Raw genomic sequence first — 26719 nt, 5'->3', positions numbered from 1 at the left:
ACTGCCAGCCGTTCTTCCCATCCTCCATTCATACACCATCAACTACCTTGGTTGGTACAGATGTAGATGCAGAAAAACAAATATATACGAGACCTCAGTTGTCAGTAGAGCTTTATGGAGAGCCAATTTAGCAAGGTTATTGTCTGCGGTTTGAATGGTTGGTTGGTTGATTGATCTGGGGGGAGAGGGGGGGGGGGGGAGGGCACCAAACACCGAGGTCATCCGTCCCAGTGGATTAGGTTAGGAAGTCGGCCGTGCCCTTGCAAAGGATCCATTCAGCATTTGGCTGAAGCGATTAAGGGAAATCACGGAAAACCTAAATCAGAATGGCCGGACGCGGGTTTGAACGGTCATCCTCCCGAATCCGACTCGAGTGTGCTAATCACTGCGCCACCTCGCTCCTCGCTCAGTCTTCTGAGGTGTGATAATTTATTCAGACTACCTATTTCGACTTAAGCACCCATTTTCAAATCGTTATTGAAGCGCCTTAGCGTATGTCACCGAAAATGGTACAACCAACGTAGAAATATTTGGCGTTGTGAATAGTTGTGGCTTTATGCAGCAACATCAATCAGAGCACCAAGTGCATCTTCTCTCATGATGTTATGCATACATGGTTCAAATGGTTCAAATGGCTCTAAGCATTATGGGACTTCTGAGGTCATCAGTCCCCTGAACTTAGAACTACGTAAACCTAACTAACCTAAGGACATCACACAGATACATGTCCGCAGCAGGATTCGGACCTGCGACCGTAGCAGCAGCGCGGTTCCGGACTCAAGCGCCTAGAACTACTCGGTCACAGCGGCCGGCATGCATATGGTACATGTTGTCACTCCATAAAAACAATACTATTGCGGGGCCGACCAAAGGGTAAATAACCAGTAAAGCCGTTTGGCTGTAGACTCGCTCGTGTGGCTTAATGCACAGCTCTTAACCTTGCGAGACAGGGAGGTGAACCAGACCAGGACAGAACCCGCGTAGCGATTGATGACCGTTGGTGTGCTACACAGGCCAGCCGTAGTGTGGCTATTAGGCAGTTTCACACGGTCGTTTAGCAAAGTAGAGGAAAGGAGCCTATTATGCGATAGTTCCCTAATATGAGACACCCCAGTTGTGCTCATGTTACGGGTTGCACTCTGGTGGAGAGTTTCTTAAACACGTCTATTGCGTGCCAGACGACGACACAGCGAGTAGGACGCCATAGTTGAGCCGGACACAGTACGCAGAGGTTGATACAAAATATCTTGTGTTTGGAGTTTTTGCAACATCGGTATTGAGACAATATTTCAGCTTAAAGGTGAGTGGATATTACTGTGCTGTTTTGTTGTTGTTATTTGTAATGGTATTACCTATAATTATTGGCAATTAGGTTCATTTGTCAACGAACGTTGTTAGCAAGTGCGTGATTCTTTGTGTAAGACGGCGAAATTCCTAACATGCGATACTATGGGGATCCAAATACGCGACAGTGTCGCATACTACGATACCTATCGCATACTGGGGGAACTCGTTCTCTCACGATTTTTTATATGTAATTTACGCAATACTATCATGAGATAACAATATTTGACCATTATTTGCAGTAAAATTTTGGCAACTGCGTTTATTTTAATTCGATTGAATTATCATAAACAGGGATTACTTTGACTAATCTTATGATCAGAAACTGGAATGTTTTCTGGAACTTGATGGACGGTGCACCTGCAGGATCAATGTCAGCTTGTCATCCAAGTGGCTGGATACAAACTCACATATTTACTCAGTGGTTTGGTCATTTTGTGAGTCATGTAAAGCCATCTTCAAATGACCCCGTCATTTTGATTCTTGATGGGAATTATTTCCCACAAAGAATCTCGATGTGTTAGATAAAGCACGTTAAAACAATGTTCATATTGTACGTTTGCCACCTCACTCAACGTATAAAATGCAGCCACTTGACGTCGGATTTATGGGGCCTTTAAAAACCTACTATGCCCAAGAGATAGAAACGTGGTTGGCAAGTAACCCAGGTCGTGTTATCACCCCATTATTAATAGCCAAGTTACTTGGGGCAGCTTACAACCGAGCAGCAACAATGGAAGCATCTGTGAATGCCTTCAGAAAAACAGGTCCCATCCCATGCAACAGAAACATCTTTAGGGGACATGAGTTTTCAATTCATCGCCATGCTGACGCTCTTCAAGAAGGAGATGCCAAAAACGAAAATGAAACTACTGATGGTGATGCTCAGGCTGTCAGCCCGGCAGACATCAGACCTCTCCCACACATCGCAAAACCACCTGGAGTTAGTCAAATAGGTCAAACATCGCGTTCGTGCTATGCTGCGTTACTAAGTTCAACTCCTTATGTGAAGCAACTGCAATAATCTAAACAGAAGAAATCAGAGGCAGAAGCTAAGAAAGCAGCGAGAAAGTTATTTGGGGAGAAGAGTGGAAAATCTTCCAATCGTAGACCTAAAGCAGAAGAATCGTCTAGTGACTCGGCATCCGATGTCCATCTTGATGACAGTGGGGATTCAGACAGCAGTGATGACGATGACGCAGACTGTCTGTTCTGTATTGGTCGCTTTTCTGAAGACAAACACGGGGAGAAATGGGCACAGTGCACGAAATGTTGTCGCTGGGCTCATGAAGATTGCGGTGTCACAGAAGACAATTTTGTTTGCCCCGGATGTCGTAAATATCAACCTAAGTAGCGTGAAATGAATGAAGGATAACAGAAATGAATGAACATGTAAAAATTGTATATTCATATGTCATTATTACGTAATAAAATAATTAAAGCAAAATATTATTACTGTCTCATATTAGGAAACCTTGATCTCATTTCTACGAAATGCCTTGTTTGTGAAGATTTAATAACTACTCTGAAAGATTGTTTATTACTGTAAATACGATAATTGTATGATAAAATTAAGTAATGCAAGATCTTATTAGCATCATAAAAAATACAATTGCACTTTGTTTTAGGTCTTTCAAATGGGCACCTTTCCTCTACTGTGCTCCTCCCCGACCACCGCCTCAGACAGTACAAGAGATAAACAATTAAAAATACGGTAGCACACAGAACGAGTCACAGACAGACGGCGCAAAACATCTCTCTCTTTAAAGTTCTGCATACAGAGCTATATTCTCCATTGAGTCAACTGACGACTAAGCCGACAGGAATAACACCAGGACAGAAAGTTATAACAAATTTCGCAAATCTTGAAAACAGCAGATTCCATACGAGTACATAAATTATTGGAAAGAGAGAGACAGATAGATAGATAGAGCGAGCGAGAGAGACAGAGAGAGAGAGAGAGAGAGAGAGACAGAGAGAGAGAGGGAGGGAGAAAGATTGGTTTCGCTTGGTTAGTAATGATACGATGACAGTGGACAGAATTTTGTCAGATCTTTTCCGTTTTACAACTAATGTCCAGGTTTTTGCGGTCAGATTTAGTGCATTTTGCTGCTGGGGTAGAGAGAGAGCGACATTCTCATCGAAAATAGCGTCTACATCAAACTTTGAAAAGCAGCAGGCTGTTTGGGTCGTCTTTTTTTCATGTACACCACTGGCCATTAAAATTACTACACTACATTGGCCAAATATATTATACTAGAAATGACATGTGATTACATTTTCACGCCATTTGGGCGCATAGATCCTGAGAAATCAGTAACCAGAACAACCACCTCTGGCCGTAATAACGGCTTTGATACGCCTCGGCATTGATTTCAAAATGGTTCAAATGGCTCTGAGCACTATGGGACTTAACGTCTATGGTCATCAGTCCACTAGAACTTAGAACTACTTAAACCTAATAACCTAAGGACATCACACAACACCCAGTCATCACGAGGCAGAGAAAATCCCAGACCCCGCCGGGAATCGAACCCGGGAATCCGGGCGTGGGAAGCGAGAACGCTACCGCACGACCACGAGCTGCGGACCGGCATTCAGTCAAACAGAGCTTGGATGGCGTGTACAGGTACAGCTGCCCATGCAGCTTCAACACGATACCACAGTTCATCAAGAGTAGTGACTGGCGTATTGCGACGAGCCAGTTGCTCGGCCACCATCGACCAGACGTTTTCAATTGGTGAGAGATTTGGAGAATGTGCTGGCCAGGGCAGCAGTAGAACATTTTCTGTATCCAGAAAGGCCCGTACAAGGCCTGCAACATGCAGACGTGCATTATCCTGCTGAAATGTAGGGTTTCGCCGTGATCCAATAAAGGGTAGAGCCACGGGTCGTAAGACATCTGAAATGTAGCGTCCACTGTTCAAAGTGTAACCAATGGCACCCCATACCATCACGCCGGGTGATACGCCAGTATGGCGATGACGAATACACGCTTCCAATGTGCCCTCACCGCGATGGCGCCAAACACGGATGCGACCATCATGATGCTGTAAACAGAACCTGGATTCATCCGAAAAAATGACGTTTTGCCTTTCGTGTACTCAGGTTTGCCTTTGAGTACTCGATCGTAGGCGCTCCTGCCTGTGATACAGCGTCAAGGGTAACCGCAGCCATGGTCTCCGAGCTGATAGTCCATGCTGCTGCAAACGTCGTTGAACTCTTCGTGCAGGTGGTTGTTGACCTGCAAACGTCGCCATCTATTGATTCAGGGATCGAGACGTGGCTGCACGATCCGTTACAGCGATGCGGATAAGATGCCTGTCATCTCGACTGTTAGTGATACGAGGCCGTTGGGATCCAGCACGGCGTTCCGTATTACCCTCCTGAACCCACCGATTCCATATTCTGCTAAGAGTTATTGGATCTCGACCAACGCGAGCAGCAATGTCGCGATACGATAAACCGCAATCGCGATAGGCTGCAATCCGACCTTTATCAAAGTCGGAAACGTGATGGGACGCATTTCTGTTCCTTACACGAGGCATCACAACAACGTTTCACCAGGCAACGATGGTCAACTGCTGTTTGTGTATGAGAAATCGGTTGGCAACTTTCCTTGTGTCAGCACGTTGTAGGTGTCGCCACCGGCGCCAGCCTTGTGTGAATGCTCTGAAAAGCTAATCATTTGGACATCACAGCACCTTCTTTCTGTCGGTTAAATTTCGCGTCTGTAGCACATCATCTTCGTGGTGTAGGAATTTTAATAGCCAGTAGGGTATTTGTGATCAATGCTTCGTTTTTGGATGAGTTTTGGAAGTGAGAAGCGCAGCAGATACGAGGCAGGTGGTGTGTAGAGAGGTTCGGTGATATCTGATGAGCCGAGAGAATGCTGCCGTTCTCAGGACTCCAGGCAGGGGGCTGGCGGCTATAGCTGTCCTTATGCTGTCTTGGGTAAAGTTAACTCAGCCAGCATCATGCTAGCGCCAGCCTATGTGCGATTTATTGCACATATACACTGTGAATTGGCGATCTGAAAGCATTTTTCTTAACGAAAAAATACCAGATACCACAGACTTTAGCTTTTCCCAGGATCTGAAATGATGAGGCTAGCTGCTCTTTGCGAGGGTACTGAATGATGAAACAGAAGTGAAAAAAGAAGTGATGTCATAAGTGTAGCAGGAAGTTTGTAACGCCGGAAATGCATATCCTCCTATTTCCATCTATTGTACTATAAATTTTTTCCTTGTTTTGTTACCTGAAGATATCACATTTCTGTGTCTTTATATATTGTAATTGTTTTACTATTTGTGTATATATATATATATATATATATATATATATATATATATATATATATATGCGTTTATGTCGATGAATAATTGGTTTGTTTTGTAAATACTATTTGTATTTGTACGCTGGGTCTTGCCTAGGGAAAACTATGCTATCGAACGATTACATCGATAGGTCGTGTGGAGAACCAAAGTGTTTAGGATCTTCGGTAGTGTTAACTCTGCCGCGTGGAGCGCGGGCAGAGCGGAGTCTTCCTGGAGGAGGGCGGTGGAGCAGGTGTGTTGTGTGATGCTCCCGCGAGTTGCCGCGCTTTCGGGGTTGGGCGGCATGTAATTGCGCTCGACTTGCTATGATAGTTTCTGACACGGTGTCGCGGACGGGAAGCATTAGCTGGCGCACATCAAGAGCCCGTTTCGCCTGGTGACCGTGTCGAGAAGAAGGCGCGCCAACATCCAGCATCTGCAACAGCTACGGCCGACAATGAGTGACTGTCGCCACCTCCTCGACCGACGACTTCAAACCTTCAATCAACCAACAAGGAAGACTGGAAGCACGTAAAGTTTTAGAACCGTATGGCAGACCTCAGCTTTTAAAATTGTTCCTTTTGTCTCACAAAATTACTGCAACGTAGCATGAACCTTTGTTGCTCATTGTCCCAATTGCATTACCAAGCAGGGTCCCTTCCTTTTCTGGAAAGAACCCGAGTGTCGTTGAAATTCAAACGCCAGCATTAAAGTAATATCATTCCATTTCACTGCTTTAATTTCAAAGTTCAGTTAAAGTATTCATAGCTGGCTGCAATATTTAGATTACACAAGCACAAATTAAGAGTGCGAGTTTTGTTACCATATTTTAGCCTACCTGTGACTGCAGCTCAGTTTGGTACGTACTAAATTTTACTATTGTTAATTGCTCAGAATCATTTAATTCAAGTGTCAAGTTAAATCTCTTATTTCTAAATTGCGTAAATTCAAGTAGCTTTTGAAATGATTGTTGAGGTAGCCCAAGACTAACCGTATTTTATTGAATTTCGTAGTGCTTCAGAAACAAAGTTCACTATTAATTTCAGTCACTAAATTAACTTTCAATTTTCCGGTTTTATTAATTCTTTTGCTAAATTAAGTCAGAGTGTAGCGAAATTTATTACTTCTGACAAACTTTCAGTTTTCACACTACACGTGTCAACCTTCAGTTGCCACGCTTCTAGTGCTAATCATAAGTGCAATAACCTTTCTTTTTCAGTTATTATAGTAATTGTCCATAGGACTGGCGACCGTAATTTTCCCCAAATCTCAAATATCTAATTAACGCCAGTTAATTGTTAACGTAATGACCGCACATTTACTTTCTTTATTAACTTTACCCCTTTTCAAAATTAATTTCCACCAGTTTCATTCGCATTTTCCTTTGATTTAGATGTAACCCTTCCTCCTTCTTTACCAACAGATTAACTTCGGTGACGACTGTTTTTCCCAAATTTCCATTAGGTACACGCGGTTTAATTTTTACTGTCATTAAGGTCGGTAAGTGAGGGGGAGTTTACAAGTTTTTTTTAGAAAAGAGGGAAGAAATTAGGTTTGGTTTTTTGAATGTTCCTCTTCTTGGTGGGATATTTTGTTAAAAAAAGAATTACATCATTGGCAGACGATGTAACTTCATAGAGCATTTGGGGTCGAGTTTTTCTCGCTGGAAATACGGAAGCAGTCAGTTCTGTACTGACTTAGAGAGGAAGACTTCATCTCTGGGCTTGTTAGTGAACACATTCGTACTCCACAGGCTGCACTTTCAGCTGGAGAAGCCGATTGGTGTCCAGTGTTTGAGTCCTTCGCAGAGAAATCCTGTCACTGAACTACGGGAGAGTGCCACCACACTGCTCATATTACACTGAAGATTATGATGAGCACAGCTACCAGCTCCGGCGTATTAGGGCTATCGAGAGTCTTAAGTTCAAATTCATGATAGGTTTCACCGTTACACGTTCGTCAGTGCATCCTCAGATGTGTAGGTTTCTTCGGTTCTCTATTCAGTCAAATAATCACTGTAATCGTTATATAGTTAGGCCGAGAGAAATTTCACAAAGTCAGAAGCGACATTATTAAGCAGTCCGAATTCATCATGTAACTTTGCCAGCCAATAGTTCGCGTTGTATAATTCTCAATGCTAAATCTGTGATTGTGTCTTTGGCAACTTAATCGTTGTTTTGGATGATTTGCGATTCTAATGCTTTTCGTAATAAACTTCGGAGTTAGTTTAAATCTTTATTGTCACATTTAATAATTTTCAGTGATAGAACAGGAATTTCCCATGTTAAGATTCATGGTAGTGCCACAACATTTCATAGCGTTAATCAACCCATTGAATGAATCCGTTCCAGCAGTGGGTCTCACGGGTGTGACTATATCACGATTAATTCTGATTCAGTCACATTTATTCACACATACGAGGTTTTTGAATCTTTAATGGGCGCTTACGTCTTTGAAGTAAGAACAGGCAGCCGTGCGGGGTAGCCGCACGGTCTGTGGCACCTTGCCACGGTTCGCGCAGTTTTCCCCGTCGGAGGTTCGAGTCCTCCCTCGGGAATGAGTGTGTGTGTTGTCCTTAGCGTAAGTTAAAGTTAGATTAAGCAGTGTGTCAGCCTAGGGACGGTGACCTCAGCAGTCAGGTCCCAGAGGAACTTACTACTACCCCCAAGAACAGGCAATTGCTGCCTTCATTTTACACGTCACAGCATGAAGTGATTCATGGCGGCCAACTTCTTGAGGAATAAAATTAACAGCACAAGTTACGTGTTTTCTTCTTGTTATAGGTACGGTTGCGTTTAGGAAATTAATTCCCATTTTGTGGTGCTCTGAGAATCACGTCTTACGGTAAACGACTTCTGCGTACAGATTTGCAGTGTTTTACACGTTATAATGCAGCCACACTACATGAATTGCACTGAAATCGGAATATTGCTGGAAATCTACTTCTAGTGGGAAATGAAATCGTACAGTGTTTCGGATGTCGCCATGGACTTTGTGCCTCCTACCTCACGCTGAAGCTCTGACACAAACAGCCCATAATTAAGACTGAATTTTCCAGCTGCTGACACAAAAACTAACATAAATATTGCGAGTATGTTGCTTGCCATGTCTTTTAGGCGATAAAAGTCAGGCCGAAAGAGGTTTGATTGCTCACTGAAAGGAAACTTTAGATTGTTTAATATTTCACACAACAGCAGCAAAGATTTTGCAAGACACTTGCATCTCAAATGGACATCTTAGTATTGATTAACATCTCCACAGAACGTAAGAAATAGAAGTGGCACGTTGGTGGTAGGCCACAAGGAAAACAAGCAAGACGAAACGATAGCTATCACTTGGAATGAGTTTTGCCAAAACTGTGAGAAGCGACGGGACAAAATGTGTGTGTGTGAATTCCTAGGGGACCAAACTGCTGAGGTCATCGGTCCCTAGACTTACATACTACTTAAACTATCTTAGCTAAGAATAACACACACACCCATGCCCGAGGGAGGACCCGAACTTCCGGCGGGAGAGGCCGCGCATTCCGCGACATGGTGCCTCTAACCTCGCGGCCACCCCGTGAGGCAGAAATGATTAACATTTGAAGCATGTCGGCCCGCAGGTGCAAGGTCAACATCGATAACGCGGTGCTGCACCACTACCGGTAAAATGTGCCTGCGGCTCTCGTTGTCGCTATAAACCGAAGGTAATGCATCAGTATGACATGAGCAGACGTGTAGGATGCCTCGCAGACGTATGCAAGAACCGTACCGTCTGTTCAGTGAGTTTGAAAGAGGGCGCATTATTGTGATGAGAGAATGTGATGCATTCATCTGGGAATCGCTGCTCCCATGGGAGAAGCGTTTCGGCAGAGCAACAGGTGTGCGCAGAACTGTTCACAGAAGGTCGTAGAACACGACGAGGTGGGTCAGGTCGCACCACCCAGGCAAAGCCCCCTCTCCCACCGAGAAGATGGACACCTCATCCGAATGGCGTTGGAGGACATATCTGCGTCCTCCTCGGCTCTGGTGCAACAGTGGAACAATCGAACACATTGTACACTATTAAGGGCGACAATCCGTCGCCGTTTGTTACGGCATGGGCTATGTGAGCGCCGTACAGTTCTCCGTCTCCCTTTGACGAATGTGCAGAAACATGCTAGACGCCAATGGCGTGTGGAAGGACGTCACTGGGAGCAGGGATGGCCTCAGATACTGTTCTCGGAAGAATCCAAGTTCTGTTGCTGCACACGGGAGGAGCGGCAGCAGAGTGACTGCATTTGCACAGGACATATAGCCCTAACTTAAGGCCGTATGATGTGGGTTGCTATTGGGTACAGATGGTGCGTGTCCAGGGCACTGTGACCAGTGTGACGTACGTGGATGACGTCCTGCGACCTGCAGCCATACCCTTTCAGCAGAACACTCCAGACGCCATTTTTGGCAAGACAATGCACGACCACATGTTGCTGCAAGAGCACGTCCCTTCTTGGTGTCACAGGATCTGGCCCGCCAGATCACCAGACCCGTCGCCAACCGAAAATGTGTCGGATATGGTGAAATGGCGGGTGCAGCACTGTCATCCAAAGTGAACCACCACAGATGAACTGTGGATCCAGGTGAATGGATGCCTATACTACAGGACGCCATTCGCACCTTATATGCGTCGATGCCATCACGCATAGAACAAGTTATCAGAGCCCGTGGCGGACCCTGTGCGTACTAGGCAACAGGACACATGCTGAACCGAGTCGATTGAAATGCTTAACGTTTCTGAAGAACATACTGAGCCATGCGTGGCTCGTGGTTCCGCCATAATGTATTTTACACACTGTTTTTAACGCACTTCCACCTGACCATGTTTATTTAAATTACTACTGTTACTGAGTTGCTGCTTTGCCTGACCGTGACAGGCGCTAGCAGCGCGTATCGATATATCCCCTCTGGAAATTGAAATAAGAACACCGTGAATTCATTGTCCCAGGAAGGGGAAACTTTATTGACACATTCCTGGGGTCAGATACATCACATGATCACACTGACAGAACCACAGGCACATAGACACAGGCAACAGAGCATGCACAATGTCGGCACTAGTACAGTGTATATCCACCTTTGGCAGCAATACAGGCTGCTATTCTCCCATGGAGACGATCGTAGAGATGCTGGATGTAGTCCTGTGGAACGGCTTGCCATGCCATTTCTACCTGGCGCCTCAGTTGGACCAGCGTTCGTGCTGGACGTGCAGACCGCGTGAGACGACGCTTCATCCAGTCCCAAACATGCTAAATGGGGGACAGATCCGGAGATCTTGCTGGCCAGGGTAGTTGACTTACACCTTCTAGAGCACGTTGGGTGGCACGGGATACATGCGGACGTGCATTGTCCTGTTGGAACAGCAAGTTCCCTTGCCGGTCTAGGAATGGTAGAACGATGGGTTCGATGACGGTTTGGATGTACCGTGCACTATTCAGTGTCCCCTCGACGATCACCAGTGGTGTACGGCCAGTGTAGGAGATCGCTCCCCACACCATGATGCCGGGTGTTGGCCCTGTGTGCCTCGGTCGTATGCAGTCCTGATTGTGGCGCTCACCTGCACGGCGCCAAACACGCATACGACCATCATTGGCACCAAGGCAGAAGCGACTCTCACCGCTGAAGACGACACGTCTCCATTCGTCCCTCCATTCACGCCTGTCGCGACACCACTGGAGGCGGGCTGCACGATGTTGGGGCGTGAGCGGAAGACGGCCTAACGGTGTGCGGGACCGTAGCCCAGCTTCATGGAGACGGTTGCGAATGGTCCTCGCCGATACCCCAGGAGCAACAGTGTCCCTAATTTGCTGGGAAGTGGCGGTGCGGTCCCCTGCGGCACTGCGTAGGATCCTACGGTCTTGGCGTGCATCCGTGCGTCGCTGCGGTCCGGTCCCAGGTCGACGGGCACGTGCACCTTCCGCCGACCACTGGCGACAACATCGATGTACTGTGGAGACCTCACGCCCCACGTGTTGAGCAATTCGGCGGTACGTCCAACCGGCCTCCCGCATGCCCACTATACGCACTCGCTCAAAGTCCGTCAACTGCACATACGGTTCACGTCCACGCTGTCGCGGCATGCTACCAGTGTTAAAGACTGCGATGGAGCTCCGTATGCCACGGCAAACTGGCTGACACTGACGGCGGCGGTGCACAAATGCTGCGCAGCTAGCGCCATTCGACGGCCAACACCGCGGTTCCTGGTGTGTCCGCTGTGCCGTGCGTGTGATCATTGCTTGTACAGCCCTCTCGCAGTGTCCGGAGCAAGTATGGTGGGTCTGACACACCGGTGTCAATGTGTTCTTCTTTCCATTTCCAAGAGTGTATTACTTCCCAGTCATTGTCCGTTGTAAGGGAAGTCGGGTCGCACGTTCGGCTCTGCCAGAGTCGGAAACCGTCCGGAGTGCAGTCCGGACCTACTAGCCGGGGAGTTGCAATGCGGCACTAGTGCAGTCGGGTTGGAGCTGCGAGGTCTGCGTCGACATGGCTCGCCCGACCACTGCTGCCACCCATGACTTGAGGCAGGCCACAGTCTTGATGGATCGTTGGTCGGTCGTCCTACCGGACGACGCGTTTTGGCTCGCCGATCGTTCATGAGTCGGACGTGTGTGTGTGTGTGTGTGTGTGTGTGTGTGTGTGTGTGTGTGTGTGTGCTTAGTTACTGTTGGGTATCGTTCAGGTCTTTGTGCAAGTGTTTGTCAGGTGTGTGAGGTTGGCGTTATTTCCACTGACGGCATTCTAGAACGCAGTCGGTCGGTTGCTGCTGACCAGGGAAGTTATCTCCGCGAGGTGCAGTCGGCTGGGTCCGTTGGCAGCCCCTGCTCAGTGTCGGAGCGTGTGTCGAGCTGTCCGATCGCTACGAGCTTCGTGGTTCACTGATCGAGGATGTCAAAGTTGAGCAGTGTTTTCAAGTACTCAAGCCACGTCCATTCATGTTGTGTGGTTCGTTTCGGTGGTTCGCTGTTGGGGAGGTTTTCCTGTGTGCAACACCGAGTGTTGGTATTGCTGAAATTTAGCCGCCATGCAGTGGAATTAACTATATTGGTTGACTACAATTCAAGTGCACCAGCGGAATTTTCTGCCTTGTTGCCGTTAGTGTTCTGGTTACCTGCCCTGGCCGCAAACGTAATTTCAGGCAGTATCCTTTCCTCCACAGCTTAATAAATATACATATTTGATTGTGGATAATCACGCCCGTAACATTTTGTGTTTGAATTCTCATGTACCGATTGGTGGCAGGCAAGTCTTTTGTCGGTCGGTCCGTGGCTGTCCCTTGGTTGGGTTCTGACGGATCAAGTGTAGTTGGGCTCACCACCTGTCTCACCTAAGTGAACGAGGGCAGACCGACCCCCTGGAGGCTTCTGAGTGCTGTTGTCTTTACTCTCTTTCTCACAGGTATTTTATTGTCTGTTTATAATCTATCATAGCAAATGATTTAAAAAAATCCTTGGTTTTACTGTGTTTAATGTAAGCAAGTTTGAATTCTGGCAACTGGATATTTGCTGAAGGGTTATTGCCGTTGTGTTGTCCTTTCTTTTAGTCCGGTTTCAGCTACTTAAAACTTAAGGCTTATGATTTTAATTTTTTTTAAATTTTGGAAAATTAACTGTGAGCCTTATTCTTAAAATTACCTTTCAGACTTACACATCGCGCTTGGAACCTTGTTCTTAAAATTACCTTTCAAGCGTAAACATTGCAGCCTTGTGCCTTTGAAAGGTTATTGTAATTTATTTTAAAATCTTGAAAATTTAATTGTGGGCCTTCTGCCGTTTGTATTGCATCTTGTTTGTGTTTGTCTGTCCACCCCCGCCTTGAGGCTTTCAGCCTAGCTGTGTTATATATATATATATAGGGTTAGTCACCTAACGTTACCGCTGGATATATTTCGTAAACCACATCAAATACTGACGAACCGATTCCACAGACCGAACGTGAGGAGAGGGGCTAGTGTAACTGTTTAATACAAACCATACAAAAATGCACGGAAGTATGTTTTTTAACACAAACCTATGTTTTTTTAAATGGAACCACGTTAGTTTTGTTAGCACATCTGAACATATAAACAAATACGTAATCAGTGCCGTTTGTTGCATTGTAAAATGTTAATTACATCCGGAGATATTGTAACCTAAAGTTGACTCTTGAAAACTCCGACGTTCAGTTGCGTGTTGTAACAAACACTTCATTGCAGGGGCCCAAACAGCTGCAACATACATCGCGTTTCTACAGAATGATCTGCCAACGTTGCTCGAAAATGTCTCACTGGAAACGCGTCGACGTATGTGGTATCAGCATGATGGTGCACCTGCACATTCCGTAATTAACACCAGGCCGACCCTTGACAGGATGTTCGACGGGCGTTTCATAGGACGTGGAGGACGCATAAATTGGCCAGCCCTTTCTCCTGATCTTACACCTCTGGACTTCTTTCTGTGGGGTACGTTAAAGTAGAATGTGTACCATGATGTGCTTACAACCCCAGAGGATATGAAACAACGTATTGTGGCAGCCTGCGGCGACATTACACCAGATGTACTGCGGCATGTACGACATTCATTACGCCAGAGATTGCAATTGTGTGCAGCAAATGATGGCCACCACATTGAACATCTATTGGCCTGACATGTCGGGACACACTCTATTCCACTCCGTAATTGAAAACGGAAACCACGTGTGTACGTGTACCTCACCCCTCATGGTAATGTACATGTGCGTTAGTGAAAAAGACCAATAAAAAGGTGTTAGCATGTGGTCGTAATGTGCTGTTCCAGTGTCTTCTGTACCTAAGGTCCATCACCGTTCCCTTTGGATCCCTACGTAATTCTGTGCTCTCCGATACACACGATCGAACAGTGGAGGAGTGGTACTCAAGCGTCAACTGTAGGTTACAATATCTCCGGATGTAATTAACATTTTACAATGCAACAAACGGCACTGATTACGTATTTGCTTATATGTTCAGATGTGCTAACAAAACTAATGGGGTTCAATTTAAAAAAAAACATAGGTTTGTATTAATAAACATACTTCTGTGCATTTTTGTATGGTTTTTATTAACCAATTACACTAGCCCCTCTCCTCACGTTCGGTCTGTGGAACCGGTTCGTCAGTATTTGATGTGGTTTACGAAATATATCCAGCGGTAATGTTAGGTGACTCACCCTGTATATATATCAACAAGGTAAATTTCAAGTGACTGAAAACACGCAGTTACCATTACAAATTTACCTTGTTGATTTTTAAGATTTGTTTGGAGGCATTCAGACGTGAAAGAATTTGAGTCTGAAACTCGTAGAAGTTCGGCTATGTGCCGCTTCAGTTGTAAACGTGTTATTAAATTACAACAAATTACAATTTTATTATGAAACTGACCCCAACCATATTTGGCGCTTTCCGCAATCCTAATCACCTGTTCTGCCCAGCGGGCGTTTTACACACTACTACTAGTCTACAAATCCTGTGAATATGAACGTCCTACCTCTAGTCGTTCAAGGTGTTCTGTTTTTTTTTCTGAACATGAGTGTATTTACTTCATTATTGATTTAAATTACTCATCCATGACTTCAAAGTGAAATGTATCCAAACTACATGGAAAATGGGATGTCGCAAGGGTATTCGCATCGATCTCGTGCTATTGTTTAGTCGTTTATGATGACTGTTCCCGTCGTTCGTCTACCAGACTGGCGTAACTAGCGTAATATGAAACCAGTGGTTCAGTTAAATGACATACTGTAACTGGCCGACTTGTTTCAAGGTTTGCTCCCTGTCAGTGAGACACGGAGATGTGACAGAAGCGCAGACTCGCGGCAGGTGAAGCCTCCGAGCCCGATGTACTCACAAGAAGCCAGCCATGGCGAAGGCGCCGATGCCGACGGCCAGTGTGAGGCAGGCGACGGCGGCGGCGGGCGTCATGAGGAAGGCGGTGGCCAGCATGAACGCCGACTGCCCCAGGAAGGCGCCGCAGCAGAACACCTTCCGCACCTGTGCAGAGCGAGCGGGCTGTAGTTCAATTCTTTTATCTCGGCGGTTCGCGCTTGCCCGCCCGGACGCGGGAGATTGCTGCGTTGCCAGTTGCACGCGCCAAGAGAAGCAGCGCCATAGTATAGTTCGCAAACTTACGTTTAGGGGGGAGCGCGCAGTTTATGAAGTAAAGCCACCACGGCCGCATTAACCCTTTCGCTGCTACAGAGACGTGCTCCCCGCATTCCGCGCTGTGCGCTATTTTGTCGTCACTGCACTGCTCGCCTGTGCAGACACATGGTGTTTCCACTGCTTTGACACACTTTCTCATTCGATTTCACGAAAACTATTTGGCCCAAAAATTTGATTTTTGCACATCTTCTTGACTGATACCTTCCGCCCATAAATGACTTAATTTTGTTTCGATGTTCAACGCAGTTATTGTGCAGCATTAGGTGTAGTAAACCATTGCACGAAATTTTGAAGAGTTTGCAGAGGTAAAAGTCCATAGCGTATACTTTCCGTATGGTTGATTTCAGTTGCCACTAGAAATTTCAAAAAATTACATTCAAACGAATAAAATTCATAAAGTAAGACACTTTGATATTGTTTTTAAATAAAGAAAATATTAAACACAGAACAAGGTTTGAACTCGGAATCTTTCGCTTAGCAGCTAAACACTTTAACAATTACGCTAATGCAGCTTATCATTCAATATAGTTCCTGGAGGAGTTCAAACTACGACGCAAAATATCGACAAACACTGTTGGTATGACTATGAATTACTCACGTTTCGTCGAAGTACAATAGGAAATAAACAATTACCGCTGTTCTTTATTGCGAAAAGGCGGTTAGTGAGAATGATACAAACACCTTTTCTTGCTATCGCCTGAATTAGCAGGCTTATTGCTTGTTTGGTTTAATTAATTAATAGACTATGAACCAATTGGTATAAAGAATGCTTTTTCCAAACTTTCTATAAAAGAAAGTCTGCTATCAAGACATTGCTTTTGTTCAATTACTTTATTTATGACTGAACGTTTCTAAAACTGAAGACACTCGTCCGTGCTCAACATTGCAGTCGAGCTCTGGTAACGTCGTTCTCTGTTCATTGGCTGACTGTGTTTTGTGACGTCAGATGTGCAGAACGAACCTAAACTCGGCCGCCGTCGTAAATGACGAGCACTTTAGCAGTGGTCCGTGCTTTCCGTACCCCAAACTTACCAGCTACGGAGACTGTCATGAAACTAGACGAGTCAGGATCATTTCACCATCTTACGAAATTGCCACTTAGTGCGAAATGAAATGTTAGTAAGAATTACGAAAAAAATATTAGACATCTGTTTTTAATCTAGAATATGATGGAATACTTTCGAAAAAGAAATTCTTGCCAGGAGTTAGCAACAAAATTAAAACTAACGTTATAAGAAATTTTTAAGAAGAAGAATTTTTTTAACTAGGAACTGTGGAAAAAAAGAAACGCACAGACATTGAGTCATGGCAGTCTCAGCCGAGATATACGATTTTGAGAATATAAGACTGCTTTAGCTGTAAGTCCTTTATTTATTGGCTCTACCAGTGTCGGAGCACTTTAGCTGCGTCATCAGGTGCGATCTGTACTAATTTATTGACAAAGACTCGTATAAGGTAAGAAAACGTAACTAAAATGAAAAGTCTATACGTGTTGAACATATAAAATCAAGTCATATTCCGATCGAGAAAAGAAAATGAGATGACCCAACTTTCATCGTCAATAATTTTTCGCTAACAGTAAGTAGCGGACATCAAACATATAGTAACATAGAACGCTCCTGTTTTAAGGGTGGGGGTTTGTTTTTGTTTATTCTAGAATTGAGAACATCTGTGTGAGATGAAATGACAAGTTTAATGTCGCAATATTTCTCACCAAATTACAGCTTTTCACACAATTTTCAACTCGCCGACATAAAAAAAGCACAATCGATAATGCATGTTGCCAGCATCAAAAAGTGAAATACGTTTATACACAATAATGTTAAATATTAACTCTCTGAAAGCACATTAATCCTAAACACAATATTATTAGAGTTTATTTGGAATTTTCTTTGCATTAACCCTAAGCACAATAATATGAAAGTTTAATTGAGAGTTTCTTTACAAAATTGCTCCTACATATACGTTATGATGTTGGTCAGTACTACGAAAATCGTCCGATTCCAGTTCGAAGTTCGGTACTATTTAGGATGAAAATAAAGTCTACGGTGCATGGTTAGTCAAGCGCAAGGTTACCCAAGACCGCTCTAGTTTACAGTGGACGCAAGCTGATGAACCAACAAAGTTTACACCTCTGCACGCGGTATTTATCTTAAGCTGCGACGTGCCACTGTCTGCAAGGCCGCCTTCTCCCACTGAAATTCCTACAAAACTGATCTGGCCTTTGCTGAACTTTCCAGCAGAAACTTTCCCTATGTTTCTCGTTCTGCAAGAAAACATGTACTCAGCCTTAGTCTTATTATGTGGCGATATAGACGCACATGGTTGGAGCAGTGTGCATATTACAGTGCCCTCTCAGTTCTCACAAGAACAATTAACTGATTTGGCTGGTTCGTTTCTCCACAGCTGGAGCCGAACATAGCTACAGATAATTCTTTAGCTGGAGTGTAGCCACTGTGAACACAGTGTTCACACCAATTTCTTCTCTGTGTCGTATGGAGCATTAAGCGCTCCATTCTGCACTTGACTCCAGTTCAGAGAAGAGTCCCCCAAAAATTTCTCTCTTGTCCTACTCATGGTAGAACCGCCTGCTCCCACTTGGATTCCTTTTTCACATCACCTATTTTTTCCACCAATAGGCGTATTCCTCTTATTTTGTAGAAACACACTTTATCAATCGCAATGTCCCTTCCATCAAACTGCATCGAACTTCAGTATTTTTCTCCTTCCTAGTGCGTTTCCGCCAATCGGACGTTTTATGCCCATTCTAGATGCCTAAAGTACATTGACCTTTCCATGTGTCACATATGCTGGACGAAAATGCGTCACTCTTTTGTTCGTATCCAGTTGGAATTCCGAAATGCAGTTTTCTAAGGCTTTTTTTCCTGCCCTTGTGCAGATGCCCCGCTAGAGGCGGCCCTCAAGCTTGAATCACCTAGCTCGGGGTCGCTGTCCTCCTTCCTGCCACCCCTTTAAGTGGTTTCCAGTGTAACTCCCACAGTGAAGCTTCACTATGCCGTTGTGGAGCTGGCTTTTCAAACTAAAAGTGACTCGACTTGCATTCCCTGTTGTACCTTCCACTCGAAGACATGCATTGTATAGGAATGGTGTGTTAATTACTGTTGATTGACTGTCATCCCTTTTTGCCTTACATATTGATAGGCAAATGTTCTCATAACTGTCGATTTACATTAGGTGTAATCTTCACCTTGTCATTACGATTTGTAAAGGTCTCATGTAAGGTGCGAATTTGACCATTTATTCTGCCACCTTACAAAGTGAAACCTAGATACGACGAAAGCTAATAAGAAGAAACGCTTAATAAGACACTCTCAGGCAGGTAAAACACTAATAAAGCAAAATTTAATTTCTGTGGCATTCATACACTGAAGCGCCAAAGAAACTAGTAGAGGCACACTTATCATACACAGAGACATGTATGAGTAAACAGGCAGAATACGGCGCTGCGGTCAGCAACGCTTGTACAAGACAGAACGTGTCTGGCACAATTGTTAGATCGATTACTGCTCCTACAATGGCAGGTTATCAAGATTTAAGTGGGTCTGAACGTGGCGTTATCGTCGTCGCACGAGCGATGGGACACAGCATCTCTGTGATAGCGATAAAGTGGGGATTTTCCTGTATGACCATTTCACGAGCCGTGAATATTAGGAATCTAGTAAAACATCAAATCTCCGACGACTTGGTTCACGGAAAAATATCCTGCAAGATCGGGACCACCAACGACTGAAGAGAATTGTTCAGCATCACAAAAGTGTAAGCCTTCCGCAACTAGTTGCAGATTTCAATGCTGAGCCATCAACAAGTGTCAGTCAACGAAACATCATTGATAGGGGCTTTTGGGGTCAAAGGTCCACTTGTTTACACTTGATGACTGCACGACCCAAAGCTTTGCATCTTCCCTGGGCTCATCAACACTGACATTGGACTGTTGATTACTGGAAACATGTTTCCTGGTCGGACGAGTCTGATTTCAAATTTTATCGAGTGAATGGACGTGTACGGGTATGGAGGCAACCTCATGAATCCACAGACCCTGCATCTCAGCAGGGGATTGCTCAAGCTGGTGAAGGCTCTGTAATGATGTGGGTCGTGTGCAGTTGGAGTGATATGGGGCCCCTGATAAATCTTGATACGACTCTGAGAGGTTACAAGTATGTAAGCATCCTGTCTGATCACCTGCATCGATTCATGTCTAGTGTGCATTCTGACGGACTTGGGCAATTTCAGTAGGACAGTTCGATATCCCAAACGTCAAGAATTGCTACAGAGTGGCCCCAGGAACGCTCTTCTGAGTTTAAACACTTGGGCCGACCACCAAACTCCCCAGACATGAACATTATTGAGCATATCCAGGATGCCTTGCAAAGTGCTGTTCGGAAGAGATCTCCACCCCATCGAACTCTTACGAATTTATGGACAACCCTGCAACATTCATGGTGTCAGTTCCCTCCAGCACTACTTCAGACATTAGTGGAGTCCTTGAAACGCCATGCAGCACTTCTGCGTGCTCGTAGGTGTCCTACACGTTATTAGGTAGGTGTAACAGTTTCTTTGGCTCTTCAGTGTTCATCTAAGGTCGGTTCAAATGGCTCTGAGCACTAGGAGACTTAACATCTGAGGTCATCAGCTCCCTAGAACGTAGAAATACTTAAATCTAACCAACCTAAGGACATCAAACACATCCGTGCCCGAGGCAGGATTCAAACCAGTGACCGAAGCAGCAGCGCGGTTCTGGACTGAAGCGCCTAGAATCGCTCGGCCATCGCGGCCGGCCATCTAAGGTCAGAGATGGCCACAACCGCCAAGCTCCGGTTTCCTAAAATTCTGAGCCGGCTCCATGGAGCCTGTGGTGCTAACAGCAGGAGAGTCCCATTTGGCGAAATATCTATCGCCATAGTTAGGAATCACCACAACTTTTCTTTTAAGTTCTGATAATTTACTAAAACGCTGAGACATGGCTAAATACCAGCCTGTAAAACTGAAATGTGCGTTTGGCATTGTGGGCCGGGAGTCTCCCATTTGGGGAAGTTCGACCGCCGAGGGCAAGTACTTATTGCATTCGACGCCACATTTGGCGACTTGCGCGTCGGAGATGGGGATGAAATGATGATGATGACAACACAACACCCAGTCCCTGATCTGAGAAAATCTCCTGTTCCAGCCGGGAATCGAACCCAGGCCCCTGAACTCGCACTCGGGAGGACGACGGTTAAGTCTCGAGTCCGGTCATCCTGATCTAGGTTTTCCGTGATTTCCCTAAATGGCTCCAGGCAAATGCCGGGATGGTTCCTTTGAAAGGGCACGGCCGACTTCCTTCCTCGTCCTTCCCTAATCCGATGAGACCGATGACCTCGCAGTTTGGTCTCTTCCCCCAAACGACCCAACCCAACCAACCTCGGCGTGGCATTCCAACGCGCTGACCACTCAGCTAATGGGGCGGACAATACCAGCCTAAAAGTCAGGAGAGAGGAGGGCCAGGCAGTTATGCGAGCTCACCTGCGTGGTGTTGAGCAGGCCGCGGTTGAGCAGCCAGTCGGCGACGTGGCCCGCCCCTTGCATGCTGACGGCCACCACCAGGTAGGGCAGCGCCGACAGCAGGCCCGCCTGCTCCAGGTCGAAGTCCATCGTGTCTGAAGCACACAGGCGCCAGTGTGTGGGTCCACAGGCTCTCGTTCACGCGCAGGCTCTGCTTGCTCATATTGCACACTTCAATACGAAAATTTTTCCTAGCCAGATACCTGTCACCTACGCTGTCTGACAGGAAAAGTGAAGCAATCAGAAGATATGGTCGGATGTCAGTATAACTTCTTACACGGACACACACCACCTGCGAGAATACATTTTCAGTCATCAGTCATCTGACTCGTTTCGTGCGGCGCACCACGAATCCATCTCTTGTGCGAACCCCTTCATCTCGGAGTAGCACTTGCTCCCTATGTCCTCAGTTATTTGCTGGATGTGTTCCAATCTCTGTCTTCCCCTACAGGTTTTGCCTTCTACGGTTCCCTCGAGTACCATGGAGATTATTCCTCGATGTCTTGCCGCTTGCCCTATCATCTGTTTCTTCTCCTTGTCAGTATTTTCCACAAGTTCTTTTCTTCACCGATTCTGTGGAGAACATCCTCATTCCTTATCAGTCCACCCGATTTTGTACTTTCTTCTGTAACACGAGAGTTCAAACATTTCGATTTTCTTCCCACCGCCCGTAATTCGCTACGATATAACGCTGTGATCCAAACGTACATTCTCAGAAATTTTTCATCAAATTAAGGTCTATGTTGATGATGTAGTAGACTTCTATTCGCCAGGATATGCCCTTTTTGCCAGTGCTAGTCTGCTTTTGATGTCTTCCTTGCTTGTCTGTTATGCGTTATTTTACTGTCTAAGTAGTAGAATTCCTGAACTTCACCTTCTTTGTAATCACCAATCCTGACGTTAAATGCCGGCCGGGGTGGCCGAACGGTTCTAGGCGCTACAGTCTGGAACCGCGTGACCCCTACGGTCGCAGGTTCGAATCCTGCCTCGGGCATGGGTGTGTGTGATGTCCTTAGGTTAGTTAGGTTTAAGTAGTTTTTAAAGTTCTAGGGGACTGATGACCTCAGATGTTAAGTCCCATAGTGCTCAGAGCCATTTGAACCATAGCCTGACATTAAATTTCTCGCTGTTCTCGTGTCTGCTTCTTCTCATTACTTTCGTCTATCTTCGATTTACTCTCAATTCGTGTTCTGTATTATTCCATTCAACAGATCTCACAATTATTCTTCACTTTGTAAGTAGGCTGTATAGGTTTTTATGTTAGTAACGCCACGTAGCGCTCTGTATGAAAATCACTGGCTGTGCAGTGTGCAGTCTGTGGCTGGCTGGACTCATTGTTGGAATATTCGTTTGTGTAGTGTTGGGCAGTTGGATGTGAACAGCGCGTAGCGTTGGGCAGTTGGAGGTGAGCCGCCAGCAGTGGTGGCTCACATCCAACTGCCCAACGCTACACAAGCGAATACTCAAACAATGAGTCCAGCCAGCCACAGACTGCACACTGCACAGCCAGTGAATTTCATACAGAGCGCTACGTGGCGTTACCAACATAAAAACCCAAACAGCCTACTTACAACTTTCACTGAGAACAGGGATGTCAACAGTGAATCTTATCACATCATTTCACCCTGAATTTCAGTCCCACTCTTGGACCTTAATTTTATATCCGTCATTGCTTCTTCTATGTACAGAGCGAACACTAGGGGCAAAAGACTACATCCGTGTCTTACACCCTTTTTAATCCGAGCATTTCGTTCTTGGCCTCCCAATCTTATAATTCCCTCTTTGGTTTGTACGTGCTGCGTATCACCAGCCTTTCCCTGTAGCTTAGCACTATTTTTCTCAAAATTTCGAACATCTTGCACCATTTCACATTGCTGAACGCTTTTTCTAGATCGACAGATCCTATGAGCGCATCATGATTTTTCTTCGGTTTGATTCCATTGTCAAGGGCAACGTCAGGATTGCCTCTCTGGTGTCTTTACCTGTCTTAAAGCCAGCTTGTTTGCCAAGCAACAGATCCTCAGTTTTCTTTTCCTTTCTTCTGTATATTATTCTTGTCAGCTGCTTGGATGCGTGAGATGTTAAGGTTATTGTGCGATTGTTTTCGCACCTATCTGCCCTTGCTACCTGCGGAATTTTGTAGATAATATTTTTCCAAATGTTGGATGGTACATCACTAGTGTCATTGAATTTGAGAAATTCCGATGGAATGTTATCAACCCTTCTGCTTTTTAGATCTCAGCACTCCCAGTGCTCTTTTAAATTCTAATATTAGATCCCCTATGTCTTCCTTATCGACTCAAATTTCTTCGTAGAGGCCTTTATTCCACCCTTTCCGCCTATCTGCTCTTTTCTCTGTGTTTGGCAGTGAAATTTTCTCTGCGTTTTAATATTTCCACACTTGTTTTAACTTCAGCGAAATGTGTTTAGACTTTTCTATATGCTACGTCAGTCCTTCCGACAATCATTTCTTTTTCGATTTCTGCACTTTTTTCTGCAGCCATTTCGGTTTGGCTAACCCCACACTTCCTATTTATTTCATTCCTAAATGATTTATATGATGTCTTCCGTCTTTCCCTGAACATTTTTGTGCTTCCTCCTTTCGTTGATCAGTTGAAATATTCCTTCCGTTACCCAAGGTTTTTCAGAGTGACCTGTGTTTGATTGTCCTATATCTGTGATTGCCCTTTTGTAGAAATGTCCATTCTTTTTCAACTGAACTGCCTATTGTGATAGCCCATATTGTAGTAACCACATCTTTGAAGAACTTCAAACGCGTTTCGTCACTCCTCAGTATTTCAGTATAACCACTTCCTTCTACACTGATTCTTTCGTACTTTTCGCCTGAATTTCACTCTACTCTTGAAAATTACCAAATTATGATCTGAGTCTATATCTGCTTCTGGGTACGCCACCCAATTCAAAATCTGATTTCGGAACCTCTGTCTGACCATGATGTAATGCAGCTAGTTTCTTCATGTGTCCTCGCGTTTTTTTCAAGTATCCCTCCTTGTCTTGTGTCTCTTGAGCGGAGTATTCATTACTACCATCTGAAATTTACTGCAGAATTCAAGCAGTCTTTCTCTTCTCTCATTCCTACAGCCTAGACCGTATCCTTCTACAACCGTTTCTTCTACTTCTTCCCCTACAACCGCCTTCAAATCTCCCATGATTCTTAGATTTTCGTTTCCCGTTACATACTGTACTGTCCGTTCAATACACTCATATACTTCGTCTGTCTTTTCATCTTCTACTTGCGACGACGGCACGTATACCTGAGCTATCGTTGTCGACGTTGGTTTGCTGTCGAATCTGGCGAGAATAACCCTATCACTGAACTGTTCATAGCAGCTCACTCTCTGCCATATGTTCCTATTCATAACGAATCCTGCTCCAGTTACACTATTTTCTGCCGCTGTTGATGTTACCCTGTATTCGTCTGAGCAGAAATCCTTATCTCCTTTCCATTTCACTTCACTGACCCCCACTGTATCTAGATTGAGCCCATGCATGACCCTTTTCAGATTTTCTAGCTTTCCTACTACGTTCAACCTCCAGACATTCCGTGCTCCGACTCGGACAATATTATTCCTTCGTTGGTTATTTCATTTCTTTTTCTCACGGTCACCTTCTCCTTGTGAGTCCCCTTCCCGGAGGTCCCGATGGGCAACTAATCTGGAATCCTTTTCCAACTGACGCTTTTTCAATTATTGGCCACATGTCCTGTGGATACATGTGGATACACATTACATGCCTTTAGTGCAGTGGTTTTCATTGCCCTCTGCATCCTCACACCGTTAATCATTGCCAATTCTTCCGCCTCTGCGGAGTGAGGGTGACTTCTTATGCTGTAAGTCTTTGCTCCCCACTACCAATGATCTTTATTCAAATTTTAAGCAGTAGCTGAGTTTGGACCCAGGACCCACGATGTTTTTGCTTGCTAATCAAAGACGTTACACTTAGATCACGAGCCTAGGGATAGTGCCTTCCATGCGGAAGTATCACAGCACCTTTTTTCAACAGGACAACGATCGTCTACACATGGCACGTGTCTCTATCAACTGTCTTCGTGGTGTTGAGATACTCTAGCAAGATTCCCAGGTCTGTCCTCGATAGAATGTAAGTGGGGTCAGCTCGGACCTCAGCTCTGTCCCAGGACATAAAAAGGACCAGTAACATCACTTGCGGCCCAGCTTGCCGCAGGAGAGAATACATCGGCTTCTGGCACTCTCCAATTGAATCAGTGCATGTATCCATGCCAGAGAAGGTGTAACGTCATACCGATAAGTGGGTCCATACTGTCAAGTTCTTTGTACGTTTTAATCTATTTTGAATTCACTGAAATAACGTCACAATTTCTCTCACAACATGTTTTATTGTGTGTTCTCTAGATGCTTCACTTTTTGTCAGGCAGTGTAGTTGAATTAGAGAAATAAAAAAAACACATCTAACACTGGCTACGATTAACCAAAACATGCAATACAGAAATTTTTTTGGCCAAGAGTTCAACAATGACATACTATCACGAGGAAACTCGAAAGAAGAAGACGGGAACAGCTGGGTCTCAAGCGAGAAAACAAGGTCATAGCAAACAAATGAAGCAACATTGGCACAGAGTAAGACCAGCCAACGCTTCTAGTTACTTTGCTCAATTCTAAATACGACTGCTCAGATAAAAAATAAATTACCATCATCATTTCATTTACTGCTGGTCTTTCCACCTTGGGTCCTGTCCTACAATTTCATTATTTAGAATATGAATGCTGAATGATTGATGTATATCTTCCTCACATATTATGTTTCTCTTTACTCTACCTAGGGTGTAAGTGCTACATTTTCCTTGCTTCGAATCATGATCCAGTTCCATACACACTACAGATTACATCGTAACATTGTCATATTTCATCATAGCTTAGATTCTTACCTTCTTTTGCGGGGTTGTGCTCTTTGTACTACATATTTTATCAAATTTGTAGATTTTTTGTTTAATGTCAAATAGCCCAAGTATCACAGGTTACAAACACGGAAGGTAATTCCAAACATCAGCTTGATTAATGGGTTTGTTACATGACAAACTAGCAGCAGACTCAGGATGAACCGTAGAATATCGCAGAACCTCTTACTCCACAAGATTCCATGTAAGTGGTTTTCCATTATTTCCTGAATTTCAAACAGAGCTAGTTGAAATGCATTACAGCAGTGAAGAAACTTTATGTAGAAGTCTGTAAGTGTAATGCATCACTTCTGCGATCCAGTAATGATAAACTTGAACATTTGAGAAATGATTCAAATAAATTCCAACTTAAGTATGTTACTATAAAGAGATCACTT

The 26719-nt window shown here is 44.8% G+C and overlaps 1 protein-coding gene across 4 annotated transcripts in view; it reads right to left on the bottom strand.

Moving 5' to 3' along the window:
• The window catches only part of LOC124615611 (vesicular glutamate transporter 1-like), a 141371-nt gene that overhangs the window by 11005 nt on the left and 103647 nt on the right, over positions 1-26719 (bottom strand). For all 4 annotated transcript variants that reach the window (XM_047143609.1, XM_047143607.1, XM_047143608.1 and 1 more), the window contains exons 8-9: positions 21350-21483; positions 15516-15658 (exon numbers count right to left, since the gene is read on the bottom strand). In XM_047143609.1, coding sequence (XP_046999565.1) covers positions 15516-15658; positions 21350-21483 — 277 coding nt within the window. The remainder of the gene's footprint in view (positions 1-15515; positions 15659-21349; positions 21484-26719) is intronic.

Source organism: Schistocerca americana, chromosome 5 (genome assembly GCF_021461395.2).
Source record: "Schistocerca americana isolate TAMUIC-IGC-003095 chromosome 5, iqSchAmer2.1, whole genome shotgun sequence".
Taxonomy (NCBI): Eukaryota; Metazoa; Arthropoda; class Insecta; order Orthoptera; family Acrididae; genus Schistocerca; species Schistocerca americana.
Note: the sequence above shows the minus strand (reverse complement) of the source record. Positions and strands in the feature narration are given on the sequence as shown.